Source organism: Phaseolus vulgaris, chromosome 3, assembly GCF_000499845.2.
Source record: "Phaseolus vulgaris cultivar G19833 chromosome 3, P. vulgaris v2.0, whole genome shotgun sequence".
In the NCBI taxonomy this organism is placed as follows: Eukaryota; Viridiplantae; Streptophyta; class Magnoliopsida; order Fabales; family Fabaceae; genus Phaseolus; species Phaseolus vulgaris.
This window is the reverse complement of record NC_023757.2, coordinates 12,210,309-12,228,745: the sequence shown is the minus strand read 5'-3', so window position 1 is coordinate 12,228,745 and position 18,437 is coordinate 12,210,309. Positions and strand designations below refer to the sequence as shown.

The 18,437-nt window shown below is 34.8% G+C and overlaps 2 protein-coding genes across 2 annotated transcripts; one reads left to right on the top strand and one right to left on the bottom strand.

The window, feature by feature from the left end:
- Positions 1 to 3,624: 3,624 nt before the first annotated feature.
- On the top strand, positions 3,625 to 4,101 carry LOC137839120 (uncharacterized mitochondrial protein AtMg00810-like). Its single transcript, XM_068648248.1, has one exon. It carries the CDS (start codon positions 3,625 to 3,627, stop codon positions 4,099 to 4,101), a length of 477 nt encoding a protein of 158 aa, XP_068504349.1.
- Positions 4,102 to 13,780: 9,679 nt separating this feature from the next.
- Positions 13,781 to 17,745, bottom strand: LOC137806680 (beta-glucosidase 46-like). The gene is made up of 13 exons (XM_068606912.1): positions 17,704 to 17,745; positions 17,452 to 17,601; positions 17,237 to 17,303; positions 17,077 to 17,135; positions 16,327 to 16,402; positions 16,151 to 16,225; positions 15,973 to 16,060; positions 15,560 to 15,812; positions 15,297 to 15,412; positions 14,828 to 15,083; positions 14,653 to 14,755; positions 14,476 to 14,584; positions 13,781 to 14,119 (listed from the first exon to the last, which is right to left on the bottom strand). Exons 2-13 carry the CDS (start codon positions 17,554 to 17,556, stop codon positions 13,873 to 13,875), a joined length of 1,554 nt encoding a protein of 517 aa, XP_068463013.1. The 5' UTR covers positions 17,557 to 17,601; positions 17,704 to 17,745; the 3' UTR covers positions 13,781 to 13,872.
- Positions 17,746 to 18,437: the final 692 nt, after the last annotated feature.

Genomic DNA, 18,437 nt, shown 5'->3' with positions numbered 1-18,437 from the left:
CCAAGAACATTATCACTTCTGCATTGAATATGGATGAATTCTTTAGAGTGTCTCAATGCAACTCGGCCAAGGAGATGTGGGAAGTACTAGAAGTAACCCATGAGGGAACGAATGATGTGAAACAAGCAAGGAAGCACTCACTCATTCAAGAATATGAACTTTTCAGGATGCAATCAGAAGAAAGCATTGCATATGTGCAGAAACGGTTTACACATATTGTAAATCATCTCACTAGACTTGGTAAGGTCTTTGACAAGGAAGAGCTCAACATAAAGGTGCCTAAGGTAACAACAATTTCAGAATCCAGAGATTTATCCAAGATGTCCACTGCTGCATTGTTTGGAAAATTGATGGAGCATGAGTTAGAACTCAAAAGATTGAAAGAACAAGAAACAGTGGAGAAAAAAGCCAAAGGAATTGCTTTGAAGACTAGCATAGAACATGATACAAGTGAGGAAGAGGAGAATCTTGAACATGATGAAACCTTGAGTCTGCTCACCAGAATATTCAGCAGATTTCTAAAGAGGAAGAACCGAGACAGAACTCAACAAAGAAAAAGGTACTCTAAATCCAATGACTCAAATTCCTCTAGTTATACTTGCTTTGGTTGTGGTAAACAAGGTCACATAAAGATTGATTGTCCAAACAATCAAAACAAAGAAAAACCAGCAAGCAAGAAGAGTGAAAGAGGCAAAGGAAAAAGAGCATATATCTCTTGGGAAGAAAATGAGGTCTCTTCAACAAGTGACTCCTCAACTGGAAGTGAAGAAGCAAATATGTGCTTCATGGTGAATGATGAAGGATCAATCTCTGATTCGGTGAGTGATTTTTCCACTAATTCTGAAAGTTATGATCAACTATTAATTACTTTTAAGGAAACACATAATGAAGCAAACAGATTGGCTGTTATATGTAACAAACTGAACAAAGTAAACAAAGTACTTGAACCTAAGGTTAAGTCACTTGAGGAAGAGTTATACAAAGCTAAAACTGATCTTGTTAGTCTTGAATTGACATGTTTGCATGCATCTATAAAAACCTGTGAAAACTATAAGAAGCTGGAAAAACAGGTTGAATATTTGCTGAAAACCTTATCAAATTTCACCAAAGGAAGAGAAAATCTTGAAACTTTGTTAGGATCTCAAAATGATGTTTTTAATAAAAATGGCTTAGGATATAATCTTGGAATAAAGAAAAATGTGAAAAAGCTGTCCAGTTTTTTTGTTCCTTCCAAAACAGGTTTTTCTTCTTTTAACAGTTCAAATACACTGCATACTGCATCTTGCTTTTACTGTATGAAATCTGGACATATCTCTAGAACATGTAAAGCTAGGTACCTTATTCCTAAAGGATTGGCCAAATGGCTTCCTAAGGAAAGGTATTAATCCTGTTGGACCCTAGACTAAAAAGGGGTACCATATGTGTTAAATCTTTTTTGAAAAAAAAAACAGCAGAAAAAACCAGTGGTACTTGGACAGTGGATGCTCAAAGCATATGACTGGTGACTTGGCTCAATTCACAAGTCTGAAACTTAAAGCTGAAGGGCATGTCACATATGGAGATAACAATAGAGGAAGGATTCTTGGAAGAGAAAATGCTGGTATTGAAAATTCAACCACAATTGAGAATGACTTATATGTGGAGGGACTAAAGCATAGTCTTCTAAGTATTAGCCAACTTTGTGACAAGGGCCACAAGGTTAATTTTGAAGCCAACACCTGTACAATTTCAAATGAAACCTCTAGTAAGGTGTTGGTCATAGGTAGAAGGGTAAACAACATCTATCTCTTAGATATTATGAATAATTGCTTTGAAAATTAATGTCTGTTATAAAAAAGTGATGAGTCTTGGCTGTGGCACATGATGTTAGCTCATATCCATACAAATCACTTGAATAAGTTGAAATCTAAGGATCTTGTTTCTGGTTTACCAAATATAAAATTTCAGGATAGTAGATTGTGTGATGCATGTGTAAAGGGTAAACAAATAAGAACTTCTTTTAAAACAAAGGATGTGGTTTCTACAAATAAAGCTTTGGATGTTCTGCATATGGATTTGTTTGGACCTTCTAGGACTGCTAGTTTAGCTGGAAACTTCTATGCTTTGGTAATTGTTGATGATTTCTCAAGATATACATGGACTCTCTTTCTTAATTATAAAAATGATGCATATACAGCTTTTAAGAAAATGGCTAAGGTTCCGCATAATGAAAATGAAAATAGCATAAAATAGATTTGTAGTGATCATGGGGGAGAGTTTCAAAATGCAAAGTTTGATAGGTTTTGTGAAAAAACATGGGATCATACATAACTATTCTGCTCCTAGGAAACCTTAACAGAATGGTGTAGTTGAAAGGAAGAAAAGATCACTAGAGGAATTAGCTAGAACCATGTTAAATGAATCTAATCTACCTAAATATTTCTGAGCAGATGCAGTATACATTGCTTCTTATCTGCTTAACAGAACCTTGATTAGACCTATTCTCAAGAAAACTCCTTATGAAATGTATAAAGGTAGAAAGCCTAACATTAGTCATCTTAGGGTCTTTGGTTGCAAATGCTTTATTATGAATAATGGCAAAGATAATCTAAGCAAATTTGATCCTAAATCTGATGAAGGAATACATATTGGCTATGTTATTAATGGACATGCTTACAGGGTGTATAACAAAAGATTGCTTACTGTGGAAGAATCTATGCATGTGGTGTTTGATGAATCTGATTGTTATGTGCCTAAATCTGTTCTGGATGAACCTGGTGTAGATTATTTAAGAACCATTGTTCAAAAGAATCAATCAAGTGTTGTCAAAGAATCTGTTGTGAATGCAGGATTTCCTAAAGAGTGGAAGACTCCGAAGGATCTTACACTTGACAATATGATTGGAAAAATTGAGAAAGGAGTCTCAACAAGGAATTCTCTTAACAATTTTTGCAACACAATGGCCTTTGTTTCACAAGTAGAGCCTAAAAATATGGAGGAAGCTCTACAAGACAGCAATTGGATAGCAACTATGCAAGAAGAGCTAAATCAGTTTGAGTACAATGAAGTATGGTCCTTAGTTCCAAGAACACATGAAATGAATATGATAAGAACCAAATGGGTGTACAGGAACAAGATGGATGAACATGGGGCTATCACCAGAAATAAAGTAAGGCTGGTTGCTAAAGGCTACAACCAAGAAGAGGGAATAGATTTTGGTGAAACCTATGCACCAGTAGCTTAACTAGAAGCTGTCAGACTACTCTTAGCATTTTCCAGCATAAAAGGATTCAGGTTATTTCAAATGGATGTTAAGAGTGCATTCTTAAATGGATATATTAATGAAGAAGCGTTTGTCTCTCAGCCTCCAGGATTTGAAAACTACAAAAATCCAGAGCATGTGTACAAGCTCAAGAAGGCACTATATGGATTAAAGCAGGCGCCTAAACAATGGTATGAAAGGCTAAGTGAATTTTTGCTTTCTCAAGGTTATGACTGTGGCACCTCTAATAAAACCTTATTCATAAAGAAGAAAAGAGAAGACATTATACTTGTTCAAGTCTATGTGGATGACATCATCTTTGGATCCACAAATGAAGAAATGTGTGAAGCTTTTGTAGAAGCAATGAAAAAATGTTAGGAGAAATGAATTTCTTCCTTGGACTGCAAGTTAAACAACTCAATGATGGAATTTTCATAAATCAAGCAAAGTACTGCAAGGAATTGCTTAGGAAGTTTGAGATGGACCAATGCAAAGCAATCAACACTCCAATCTCAACAAGCTGCCAACTAGACCAGAATTATGCAGGAAAATCAGTGGATCAATTAAAATACAGGGGTTTAATTGGTTCTTTACTATACTTAACTGCTAGCAGTTCTGACATTATGTTTGTTGTGTGCTTATGTGTTAGATATCAATCTGATCCAAAGGAATCACATTACAATGCATCTAAGAGAATTCTGAAATACTTGCAAGGGACTAAAGATGCTAGACTATGGTATCCAAACAATGTTTCCTTGAACTTAACTGGTTTTTCAGATTCTGATTTTGCAGGTTGCAAGGTTGATAGGAAAAGCACAAGTGGGACTTGTCACATTCTTGGGTCAAGTCTAATCTCTTGACATTGCAAGAAACAAGCTTGTGTTGCTCTTTCTACAACAGAGGCAGAATATATAGCAGCTGGAAGTTGTTGTGCTCAAACACTATGGCTAAGGCAACAACTAAGTGACTTTGGAATTCTTTTAAATAAGATACCTATCAACTGTGATAACACTAGTGCCATAAATCTGTCAAAGAATCCTGTTATGCATTCAAGAACTAAACATATTGAAATTAGACATCATTTCCTAAGAGAGCATATAGCTAATGGAACTTGTGATATTAAATTCATTAGTACTGAATTTCAATTGGCTGATTTGTTTACTAAACCTCTTGCTAAAGATAGGTTTTACTTTCTATTAAACGAATTGGGTATTATTAGCTGAAATTGTCCACTGTAGTAAAAATTTAAATCTGTTATCTCATGCTTTAACTTGTTGTTTTCCTGTTTCAGAATCACAACTATGACTAGGAAAGAGAAATAATTATTTTTCTCTCTCTCCTTGACCATTGACTGCTTTTATGGTTATTGACCAGCAGGTTTATGACATTCATGTGTGGAAATACTAACTGATTTGATATATTCATTGTGCAACATATTTGATTTGTTAGCAGAAATATGTTTTCAATATATTCTTGCATCATTCAAATTTGCACCTATTGTACTACATATGAATCAAATTTGTACTGCATCTGTTTTCTTGATCTTGCTTTCAAAACCCGTGATCCTTGAAATATGATTTGGTATTCTATATAAACCTAGTCTAAATCAATTGTATCTCACACTTTCCCTTCTTTGCTACAAGCTGTCCAGATTCAAATCTGATGCTTTATTAGTTTTTTCTTTTATTATTTATCATATGAATTTTGCACTAACATTCCTTCTAGCTAGAACTGTCTCTTGGTGAATAGGTGCAGATAAAAACAGATTGAACAATGACATCCTCTTCACACAAAAAGAAGAAATCTAGAGAGCAACCTAACAACAGCCAAGGTATTTTGGAAAACTGGTTTGCTGGAGATTCTGAAGCTATGACAAGGTTCATACATGAGACAAGCATAAAGCAAATCAATGTACCTAAGGTGCTGGAATTTTCATGGCTGAGGGATAAAAATCTGACAGAAGCACAAACCCTACTCAAGCATCAAAAACTGAAAAGCTTTATGGAAATGACTGGAAATGTCTATCCCGACCTAGTGAAGGTGTTGTATAGCAATCTTGTACAAGATGGCAAGAATCTTGTCTCCTATGTGAAAGGAGAAAAGCTGAAAATCACAAGAGAAATCTGGAGCAATGTTGGTGGAATCAAATACTCAAGGCTGAAACTGAACAAAGGGAACACTGCTGGGATTCTAAGGTTCAACAAGATGCAGTTTTATAGAAGTTGTGTGAGGAATCCTACTGAACCAGTGGTTAGGTTTCATGTAGGTAATTTGACTTTAATTCCAAGACTCTTACCTCACATCATTGCTTCCAAACTCACTCCTAGAGGTAGCAATCATGTTCTTCTCCATGAGGAAGATTTGATACTGCTTTATTGCATAATGAATCAACTCAAGGTAAACTTGGTGAGTACTATGGTGGAACATATGCTTAAATCCACAAGGCTCCCTGATTATCGTTTTCCATATGCAATATTTGTTTTCAAATTAATTGACTATTTTGAAGTGGATAATACAAATGAAAGAAATGATACTATCAAAGCAGCAAGTGAGATAGACAATTATACTCTCATGAAAATGGGATTTCATAAGGAAGAAGACAACTGGGTTTTCAAAAGAAATGTTGCTTATAAAGCTGAGCATGAAGCCTCTAACCATGGAGATGCAGAAGAAGAGAATGTTGGAATGCATACGGAAAATGAAACTGTGCAGGCTGCAGAAGCATCATTCCATAGGATGCATCATTCATCATCACACAGGGTGGAATCACCAACTCACCCATCTATGCAGCACATGCAGGAATCACCAGTTCATTCTTTCATGAATGAAGATGTTGCTGCCACAAACTACAATGCATTGGTTGCATACCAAGCATCTGAATATAGAGGTGAACCTCTATTAATGTTTGAAAGACAAGTTTTGGACAGACTACATACACTCACAAATGATCAAAAGACCTATTTTGAAATGACTCAAGTTAGGTTTCAACACTTAGACTATCAAATTGAAGGGGTCCAGGAGTAGCTAGCTGAGCTTTACTACAAGCACATGTGATTCTTTTCAAATCTTTCTCTTTTATGTCTTGTTGAACAATTTGTTTTCTAATTTTCTGCACTGGTTGTGTTTTAATTTCTGGACTGTAATAACACTTTATGGTGTTTCATTTTAAATTGTCATGTATGGCTATGGTGTGTTTCTTTTTATTCCATGCTCCCATTCTATTTGATGAATCCAAAGGGGGAGAAGAATAGCTTGATACAGGTTATGATATTTGAAAAATAGCTCATATATATTGTTGATCTGGTTCAGGTATTAAACTGTAGGGAGGTATAACACTTCTCAACATTGTTATGTTCTGTTTTACATTTAAAAGGTTTCTGTGTATATTCTGGAATCAAGTTCAGTGCAGGTATTGACCATGACCTTCCTTCAAAGCTATGTAAAGCAATGGGGATTTGTCTCCATCAAAAAGAGGGAGATTGTTGAAGATGGATGAAGCTTCTTCTCTACCTTGTCTTACTGTGTGTTTGATGAAGAAAATAGCTAGTTTGCTTTGAAGATTGTAATGTGTTTTTTAAGTGATCTTGTATATAGGCTAGTGTGAGTTTAAGGTTTCCTTTTGCTTCATGACCTATCCTATTTGCCTAATCAAGGTGGTAAGATCAAACACAATAAATGATTCAATGGTTTTCAAAAAGCTCTTTAAAGTTTTCTAAAAAAATCATATTATTGCACAAAACTAAATTTGTTTGTTTGGAAAACAATAGGTTTATTTTTGTTTTGCTGAAAGGATTTTCGAAATTCTGTTAGGGCACCAAAAGTGCAGTTCAGTTAGTTATTTCAGTTAAGCTGAGCTGGCAGTTTTCCTGAAAAAAAATAATCTATTAGTTTTAAATTTAATCTGTTGTTTTTATAACAGTTTTTTAACTGTTTTTTGAAAAGTTGTTAGAAACTGATTTCTATATAATGAAAGGTTTTTCTCACATGAAAGGGTGTTGTGCAATCACAATTTTAACAGAGATTAAACATTTTCTGCATGAGAAGAAGGATTGGAATGAGTTTTTGAAAGGTTTTTCAAAAAGATCTTCAAGTGTGCTTGTTCTAAGAGAGCCTTGATCTTGGTGATGGTGTTGGTGCAGTTCTGCTGCAATTGAGCTATTGTTTTGAGTTCTTGCATCTTCTTTCAGGTGTGATCCTTCCTTATTCATTCTTGTAAAAGGTGTTAGTGTAAGTCACTCTTTCATATGGTTTCTTGGAGTGCAAGATGTGCTGAAATAGGGTTCTTCAGCTTTGGTTGTATTGTTCTTGTAGGGTTCAAGAACTGTTGTGTGTTGTAATTGATTGCAACTAGTTTTTAGTGAATTCCACCTTGGAGTAAGGTGAAACTGGATGTAGCTCATTATGAGTGAACCAGTATAAAATGTGCTTGCATTATTCTTCTCATCTTTGCACTCATTTATGATATTTTGAACAATCTGTCAAGAAAGAAATTTGTTCATTTAAAATTGAACCTATTATTTATGGGTTTACTCAAACTGTTCTTCTTGATCTGGAAAATTTCTTTAATCATAAACAAAGTCTTCTGAATCTGTGTAATTGACTGAGTTGAGGACAAACAGTTTCTTCATAAAATCTTTGTTAATGATTCACGTTCTTTAAGGAATTGTATTAAAAGAATTTGGATGATCTTTTGGAATAAATCTTGTTTTTAGAGCTGCTTGAAAATTAACTCATCTAGTTTTGTAAAATTCCTTTGTTTAATCTAAATCCTAATCTGAACAAGTTCTGGTTTTGTTAAAGTGTATTGAAAATTAAATCTATTCATTTCAAAATCAATTTGTTCTTTTTCTCCTGAAATATTGTAAACCAATTTGTGTTTGCGGAAATTTTATAACTTCAATTCACCACTTCCCTCTTGAACTTAGACACTAATATACCCAATATCTTCTTATCAGCATAATACTTCATGACAGATTGTGCTTTGAGCTATTTGGAACATAGCTTATCAAGTAACTTCTGCCACTATGTCAGATTTCCATTCACAGCCTCATTGCGACTAGGTCCTATGACATATTGGGGGTAGCGAAGATGGTGGTTGATTGTAAACAATCTCATAAGGGGTAATCCAAGTGGAGGAATGCTTGGCTGAGTTGTAGTGCCACTCTGCCCAGTGTAAATATTTTCCCCACAGATTTGGTTCAACATGGATGAAGGCTCTCAAATACTGCTCTAGCATTTTGTTAACTGCCTTTGTTTGCCCATCACTTTGCAGATGATAAGTTGAGGACATTCTCAATCTTGTTCCACTCATTCGGAAGAGTTCTTTCCAGAAATTACTCATAAAGATAGGGTCCCTATCAGATATTATACGTTTAGGCATGTCATGTAATTTGCACACCATGGAAGCAAATAATTCAGCAACCTTAACAACAGGAAAGTTTGTTGGAAGCATGCCAAAATGAGTTGCCTTTGAAAATCTGTCAACAACTACTAAAATCACTTAGTAATTTTGGTAAGAAGGGAGCCTTGTGACAAAGTCAAAAGAGATATCGTCCCAGACTGCAGTGGATGGAGAAATTGGTTGTAATAACCCATAGGGTAGTTGTATAGGTAACTTGATTTGTTGACATATGAAACAACCTTTAACCAACTCAACCACGACTTTTTTTCATTCCTTTCCAAAAGAAATTGTCACTCAATCTCCCATAAGTTCTATGTATTTCAGCATGACCAGGCATTAGTGTGGCATGAAATTCCTCAAAAAAGACTTGCTTAAGAGGGGATTGACAAGGAATATAAATCTTGTCATGATAAAGGATAATTCCTTTAACAAATTTAAATCCTGGATGTTCTTCTGGGCAACCAAACACTTTTTGGTACAATTGTTTGAGTTCTGGATCTGCATTATAAGTCTTTTGTATCTTTGATGCCAAATCACATTGTGGCACAGTCAACTACATCATTTGTGATGAACTGCCATATATCTTGCTTAAGGCATCAACTACTCTGTTAGTTGCTCCTAGTTTATACACAATTTCATAAGTGTATCCAACTAATTTGGACAAATAGTACTATTGTTCGGGCGTTTACACCACTTGCCTCATCAATTCCCGAAGACTTTGTTGATCTGTATGAATGATGAATTTTCTGCCAGGAAGATAAGTACGCCATTTTTGGACCGTTGCGGTGATTACATGCAACTCCCTGGCATACGTAGAAGCTGAAAGAAGCTTTGGGAATTTTTTTTTACTAAAATAACAAATTGGGTGGTTATTCAGCATCAAAATTGCCCACATCCCTTTCCCCGATGCGTCCGTTTCTATTATGAAATCCTCTTGGAAGTTAGGCAACATCAACACGGGAGTATTTATCATAGCATCCTTTAGCTACTCAAATGATCGTTGTTCTTCTTCATACCAAGTAAATGAGTCTCTCTTCAGCAAGTTGATGAGAGGGGCAACTATAGAAGCATAAGGTTGAACAAACTTTCAATAGAATCCCGTTAGCCCCAAAAATTCGCGCAATTGCTTAAGGGTGGTAGGTGTCGATCAAGCAATCATTGCACAAATTTTCTCAAGATTTGAGTCAATGCCATCCTTGGATATTATATGGTCTAAGTACTCTACTGATTCCTGGGCAAACAAGCACTTGTTCCTCTTGAGAAAAAATTGATTAGTCATAAGGCATTGAATAACAATATCCAAATGAGATATGTGGTTTTCTAATGACTTACTATACACTAGTATGTCATCAAAGAATACTATAACAAACTTACGCAAATAAGGTTGAAACAATATATTCATAGTTGACTGAAATGAAGCAGGCACGTTACACAATCCAAAGGACATCACTAAAAATTCATAGTGACCTTCATTTGTGCGAAAAGCAGTTTTTGGGGAGTGTCACCTATGATCAATCTTATTTGGTGGTACCTGGAGTGTAAATCTAACTTTGAAAACCATTGTGTGTCATGGAGTTCTTCAATCAACTCTTCAATTGATGGGATGGGAAACCGATCTTTTATAATAATCACTTTGAGAGCCTTATAATCAACACAAAACCGCCATGATCTATCTTTCTTTCATACTATCAACACTAAAGATGAGAAGGAATTGTTACTTTGATGTATAATTCCCTCAACCATCATTTCTTTGATCTGACGCTCAATCTCGTGTTTCTGAAAATGTGGATATCTGTAGGGTATGACATTCACTAGATTCAACCCTTCCAAGAGGGGAATGTGATGATCAGTCGCACGAATAAGAGGAAGGCCTCGTGATTCCTCAAATAATTGGGTGTATCTACTCAATATTCCCTCAGATTTCGGTCTCGGTGAAGGTTTAGGGAGCTCTTTTATGGAAGGAAGCAAATGTAACCTGAAATATTCTGCTATGCCATTGGTAGCGATCATCCTCTTCATTTGACGTATAGTGGCTTCTTGAGGTGTTGTTCGGTGTTGGCCCTTGAGTTCAACTAATTTTCCTTCTTTAATGAACTTCATTGTCAATTGTTCATAGTCAATCAACATTGGCCCCAACGTTGTCAACCATTGTACTCCCAATACGATCTCAGCCCCACTCAATGGCAACGTATATAGATCCACGAGAAATGTGTGAGGGCTCAAATGTGATGGTACCTACTTGCAAATAGATGAGCATGAGAGTTCCTCTCCATTACCTACCAAGACATGAAAATATTTAGTTGGGCCAACTTGAAGACCCAAGAAGTTGGTTGTGCGATCTTGGATGAAATTATGGGTACTCCCACTGTCTACTAGTGTCGCAAGTGGGGAACCGTTGACATGGCCCAAAAATTTAAAGGTCTACGAAATTAATTGGCCCATCAATGTTGTTAACTGATTTGGGTCAGGTTTGTATTCGACAGGTCGATTGGACCAAGTTCATTAGGCATCGGGTCCTTTATATGGAGAAGGTTGTTCAAATCAATCTCTTTCGTTTCAGGGTCACTAGGTTCCGCTATCAACAACATGAACTCCCACTTGCATTTGTGACCAGGCCGATAGTGTTCATCACAATAATGGCACAAGATCTTTTCATGGAGGCTTTGGAGCTCGACTGGGGACAATCGTTTGATGGCAAGTGGATTAAGGTCTGATTTGGTTTTTTGTGAAGAATGGCTCGTTGTTTGTGTGTTGGGTGAAAAAGTATTAACAAACATCAGGGTTTTAGCAATGGAGTGAGAAGGACAAACGTAACAGTTTGACGTGGAAGCTTCTACAAATTTTTCTTCTTGTAATTTTGCTAAGCTTACGGCTTGGGATAACAAGATCAATTGAAAGGCATGCACCTCTCTCTGAATTTCTGGTTTAAGACCTGAAATGAAGCAACTGAGTAAGAAGGGATGAGCCTGTCCCACGATACGATTTGCTAGCGATTCAAACTGATTTTGATATTTTCGCATGGTTGAGGTTTGACATAGTTTGAAGAGGGCTCCTTTTAGGTCTTCATAATGTGATGGTGCAAAATGAACCTTTAAGGCATGTAGGAAATTTTGCCAAGTTGAGATTAGGTTATTGTCATACATCCACTGGAACCAAGCGAGGGTTGCTCTTTCCATGGAAAAAGAAGCCAATTGAAGCCTTTGGTCCTCTGGAGTACGGTGGTTGTCAAAGAACTACTTGATTTTGAAAATCCATGCTAATGGTTCAGACCCATCAAAACGGGGCATATCCAGATTCAAGGAAGTTCGAGTAAAAGATTGAAGGGTGGAATCGTTCGTTGCGGTTTCTCAGGCTCCAATCTGAAGTGCCATTTGAGTTTCCAAATTTGTCATGCGAATATTCATTGCTTCCTGGAAGGTTTTCTAGCTCTCTAATGATTGCATAATAGAATCTATTTTTTCATCACTTTTTGACACTAACATGGTGTCTCTTTGTGTTTCTCTCTCAATGAAAGCACCAAATTACAAGTTAGGCTTCTTCCAAAGAGATAATATAAGACTGGATAATTCTCTGCTCCTCATTTATTGTCAAAGTTTCTCATACATATAGCCAAAAACAACAAAATAGAGTAAACATTCCAAAGATATGTCTCAACAGAAAATCAAATCTATGAGATCCTAACAACTTGAGAAATTACTATTCTTCCCTCTGCTCTAATTGAGATTCTCAACCATTACTTCATTTTGCCTTTAAGAGTGCACTCATAATCATCAAAATAATTAGGTTTGGTGCTATGTCTTTTGGGCTTGCTCCTTGCTATTGGGCTGCTCATTTGTGTTTCATCATGATCTTCTATTGCCTCTTCTTAGGTCATGCTCCTTGCTATTGAGCTGCTCATTTGTGTTTCATCATAATCTTCTATTACCTCCATAACATTGCTGTGGTAAGATAGAATATCACCAACGATGGTGAAAAATAAGATGCACATGAGAAAAAGGAAATGCAAAGGCAAAGAGAAAAGGAGGTAACGAAAGAAAACTGAAAACAAGTATTCATTAATCTGTGTATTTTTACAAAAGAGAAAAGCTTCGCGCTTATATATATATAAAAGAAGGAGCGTAAAAATACAAAAAAAAAATAGAAAAAGAAATTTTGGGATTTCTGAGAAGAGATATTAAAAGAATGAAAGCTGGTAACAGAAAAATACCTTATATGCCGCATTAAGCAACTCCATCATTGCAGAAATTCCAGTGTTAAATCGTGTGCCCTCAATTTCCTGTGACATGAATACTGAAACTAAATTCTTAGCTCAATTGTGTGAAATCTGCAAATCAAATAAAACCAGAACAAGGAAACGATAAAGCTCTTATTAAAAATTTAGATGTTGATCCTGGCAATGCATTTGTGAAGACAACGAAGTTGTTCTATAGCAGGCTCCAAGTCAACTGATACAGTTTTATACTTAAATGTTCCATCAGACAAAGGTGAAACAACAATGAGCCTCCAAGTTCATATCAAGGAGTAAATTGACCTAAGGTTAAACTTCATATCTGAACAAGCCATATATTGAACCTGCCACTCAAGCAACTAGAAACTTGCAATAGTAATATGATTGTGGATACCCTGTCATTCTACAACAATCTAAAATGTAAACTTCAGTTTTAAAAAAATTCTTAGCCAATCTTCGGTGCTATTGTGGATGTTAAACACTTACAAAGGGACTGACAGAAGTTGCATCAACAATTTCTGTTGTATTATGTATCCCTACAACTACTGTATAAGAGTGTGGAAGCGAACTGTTACGCTCTGCTATGTATATTATTTAGAAATCATGTTTCAAATCATATTTATTTATAAAAAAAAAACATGAAAAGCATCACCTTCTCTTATTTAATCCAAATTTAAAATCATCATTTTTAGTATAAGTTTAAAAAAATGGAAATAGCTGAAAGAATAACTATTCTTCTATTTCTTTCTTCATAATTTAACATGTATTTTGGTGGTAAAAGTTTATGTTGCTCATCTTCAATGGAGATGTGTATTTATTTACACAATGCGGAAGTTGGCGTTTTCTTTTTGTCCATGGTGAAAGCATTTTTCATCTATCAAATTTATTTTTTAAAGAATAGAACTCAAACTTTCCAAGAGGAGAAATTATTTAATAGATCGAATTTTGAACAACAATTACATTAAAGTTTGATGGAAAGGACTTTGTTGTTTGTGTTCTTATTTATAGGTTCTGAACTAAGGTTCTGAGATTGTTCCCGTTTCTCTTTTCTTCGTCTTCTTTGGACACAATGTTGTCAGCTATATAGTTTTCAATGAAACGCTTGTACCAACTTGCTGATAATTTTGGCGTTCTCTTCAGTGTGACATGATCAATGTGGTGAAGTCCAAATTTCGCTGAAAACCCATATTTCCACTCAAAGTTGTCGAGCAATGACCAAACAAAGTAACCTCTCACATCTGCTCCTTCCCTGATCACATGACCAAAACAGAAAGAAAAATTATACTTTGACAATTCTGAAAGTATATACAGTCTCTGATCTGACAGTTTTAAAACAAACATATTATAAAGGATAAATTGTAATTAAATAATGTGAAAAATTATTAAAATAATAGTATTGGGAGTTTTAAGGTGGAATTAGAAGAAAAATGGATTGTGAATGTATCATCCTTCAAACATAAATACTGAGTTATTTTACTTGTGTCCAAGGTCAACTGTAAAACTAACAAGAATGCCATGTTTTTTTTCCTCTTTTCCTATAAAAACATTTGTCAATTGTTATGCTTATATAAGTGGAAATAGTTGTAATGATTTATAGAGTTATACTTTATTGCTGCCATCAGATTATCCAAGTGACCGGACATGAACTCTATTCTCTTATAATCATTCAGATATTCTTCCTCGGTAACATCTGGATCATACAAAGTAGCATATCCTACAAAAGTTTGGGTAGTTAGAAACGCTCATAGACTTGAATAAAAGGTGTTAACGTGCTTTGCTTACCATTTTCCGTAATGAACATTGGAGTGTTATTATATCTGTCTTTTAGATAGATAAGAACATTTTTCATGCCTTGCGGGTAAACATTGAGCCAATCAAATGGAGTCTACATAACAATAGAAGTTTCAGAATGAGCAAGGTCACGATGAAGATCATTAAAAAGGGTTCAAGTACTTACAAGCTCTCCAATTGGGACACCATTTTTTAGTACAGTTTGCTCATATGAGCCCTCTGTTTTGGTGACTCCTTTCCCATATCCACACACCGATGATATGCAGTCTCGGACATAATAACTTGCGTAGTAGTTGATGCCAATAAAATCCAGTCCTCTCCTCAGTTTTGCTTTGTCATTACTGGAAAATTTAGGTAAGATGGTTCCTAGAATCATCTCCATCTCTTTTGGATACTTACCGAATAAGATTGGATCCAAGATCCTGCAATATTATAGTTGAATATTTATTTCTATATTCTAGAATCCAATGAATTAGTTGTGAACAATATTACTGTTATTGATTCAAATGTATTATAAAATCTACCTAGTTCCATATACAAGTGCCAGCAGTCCAAATAAGCTCTATCTATCTGTTCCAATCTATCATAGTGCCTTTAACATCTGTATTGTGCAGTAGACAACAAGGAAATTTTACCAGTTAGTGCTGAATGATTGCGCCCTTTCGGTTGCCAACTTATCTGCTGTGGAATTGCTTAATGGCTCAAAGGAGTCACAGTGCAAGACTATTCCAATTTTTCCCCCTTGCTCATTCTGCCATCAGTAATACTACAACTAATAATACTACAATAGAGAAAGTTTGTAATGTTTTGAACGACTGTTCCGTGTTACTTTCCATTTTGATTTGCTGTATAACCAGCATTTTTCATAAGGATTACTGCGATGTTCTAATCAAATTACCTGATATTTGTTTCGATAAATATCAACTGCAGCTGCATGTGATAGGATCATATTATGGGCAACCACAAAGGGTTCTTTCTCTGAATCTCCCTCTCTGCAATCTCCAAATTTTCTAGAGCAGCGACATGGTGGAAATTGACCTACGCGGTAAGCAAGTGGGATTATATAATTTGGCTCATTGAAAGTCACCCAGTACTTGACTCTGTCACCGAAGGATTTGAAACAGATATCAGCAAGGAATTGAAAATCTTCCCTGCAAATATCAAAATATGTTTAGTATCATTTTCCACTTTTTTCAAGTCAAACAAAAATTGCTAATTTTGATGTTAGTTATCTAGTGCATGCAGAACAATGGCAATTACATTGACATCTAATCTAAGAAAATAAATTGGAGAAGTGGCTGCTTTGCTTACTGTGATTGGGGACTTAGCCAAGCTCCGTATCTGTCCTCAAGTTCTTGAGGGATGTCAAAGTGAAATAATGTTACAAAAGGTTGGATACCTGCGAGTTGGCACAGTTGAGAACATATAAGGTCAAAGGAATTGAAATTGTGTCTAGCAAGCGAATCGCATAGCAAAATTGAAATGAAACCTTTGAGTAGCAACGCATCTATAAGTCTGTTATAGTAGTTGATACCCGCCAAGTTAACTTCTCCAAATCTACCTTCTGTTCACAATCATTGCAAATTCTGCTTGTCAATTGACTACACTATATTTAGTGTCTTCTAAGCTAATATCAGTCAGATTTTGTTAAAGCACGAACCATACCTGGTAGAATTCTTGCCCATGATACTGAAAACCGGTAGCTGTTCACTTTCATAGCTTCCATTAGATCAATATCCTCCTGTTTTTATTACAAATTGAACTTGGGAACATCAATTACTTAAACTAATTTAATGCCAGTTTTATCCTTTTGTATCTAAAAGAACTAAATCTGATAAAACAGTATTAATAATTCAGAAGCTGTCTTTATAAGTAGTAAGATAATTCATGGTTATTTACTGGCTTATTTGGTCAATGCATACTGTTTGGTGACATAGTTTAGGATTCGAGATCAATCATTTAGGATTCAAGGTGAAATACAGTTTATATACACATTTTTTCCTTAACTTTCCGGATCTAAAGCGAGCGAACAATGTCTCAGATGTAGTGATTGAACCTAGTGATGTTATCTCAATAGACTTCTAATAGACTTGAGAGTGATTGATCTAATCACAAGCGATAAATCATCTCTTCTCCACCTTGGAACTCTCCGGTTTGTACAAAACTAAAAGTCATATTCTTATCAGCATTTATAACTTTTACCTAGTGATTACTTTTTTTTCTTCTAAATGATACACAATAGGTTATAAGTTCAAATCTCTCTTAATGTTTGGGGAATAGCAATTTTATAATTCTTTTTCTAAAATATGGAGAGCATCATTCACAAATATGTCACTGTAGATACAAACTTCCTATATAGAAATAATTAGTATTCATGAATATGATCTGCAGAACTGAACAGAAATAGAAATTTACCTGATACCGATGGTATTGATCAACGGCAACATCGCCATTACTTCCATCAGATATACTACCTGCAGAGACTTGCAAAAGTTGAAGCTTGAGCAATGTGTAAAACTTGAAGAAAATCAGAATTAGAATATAAAAACTGGTTTTTGAGGCTGTGTCTAATCACCTATTCTGTGAGAGAAGACATCCCAGTTGTTCAACCCTTTGCCGTCACTAGAATAAGCTCCTTCATACTATGAAGAATATTAAATGACCATGTTTAGAATGCAAAGACTTGAATAATTCTTACAACAGGTACTGAGGAATTTGGTTAATGGGGTCATTAACATGGCAATAGTGATTGGTGGAAACAGAAGAAAGAGAGAGGAACTAAACATGAACCTGGTATGCAGAGGAAGCAGTGCCAAATAGAAAAGTTGGAGATGGATCAAATCCCAGTGAGATTGATGTGAGAGAGCACATAAGCAGGAAAAACATGATCTCCATAACTACTCCTCATGCATTTTCTTCTTACTATCCCAACTTTGTTCTCTAACCTCGGTAATGACAACAAATAATTTTTTTATATGCTCTGTATACATTTATAAAAACCTCTTGACAACTGGCCAAATTGACAACGATAGTGAAACTTACCAATCAAATGATAAAGAGAAAGAACAAACTTACCAGTCAGATGATAAAGAGAAACAATACTACAACCCACGTTTATCTTATCCTAACATTACAATTTTTAATATTATTATTTTAATATCTTTTATATCATTTAATTTCAAATTTATTTTTTATTATATATTTATTTTTAAACTCATTACATAAAAAATTATATAAAATTATAAAAGTATCATTTTAAACTGTGTAGTAAAATACATAATATAATAATATTTTAAATTAAAAAATAAAATAAAAATAAATAAAATATTAATTTATTAAAATATGAAGAATATGTTTTTACTCTTCACGGTCTTAATATATTTCCACCATCCACCACCCCAAGATAAATGTCTTACCTTATAGAACAACTTTTTTATAATCAAAAGACTATTTCGTAATAATTAATAATTAATGTGTACCACGATCTACCTGTAAAGTGGTAGTTAATATATCATTTTTCCTCATTTTGATTATAAAGAAAACATTTTATTATTCAAAAGGTTCAAATAAACTATCCTTGAGCATGATGTTTTATTTTAGGAGACATTGGAACTATAACCTCATATCTTTCAGTAAAATTATTTGAGTTTTTAACTAGTTATAGAAATGATATAGTGAAGTACTTTTATTACAAGCTCTTTATTTTTCCTTTTAGCATTAAAATAAGTTAAAACCAACATTATTATTATTATTAATTATTATTATTATTATTATTT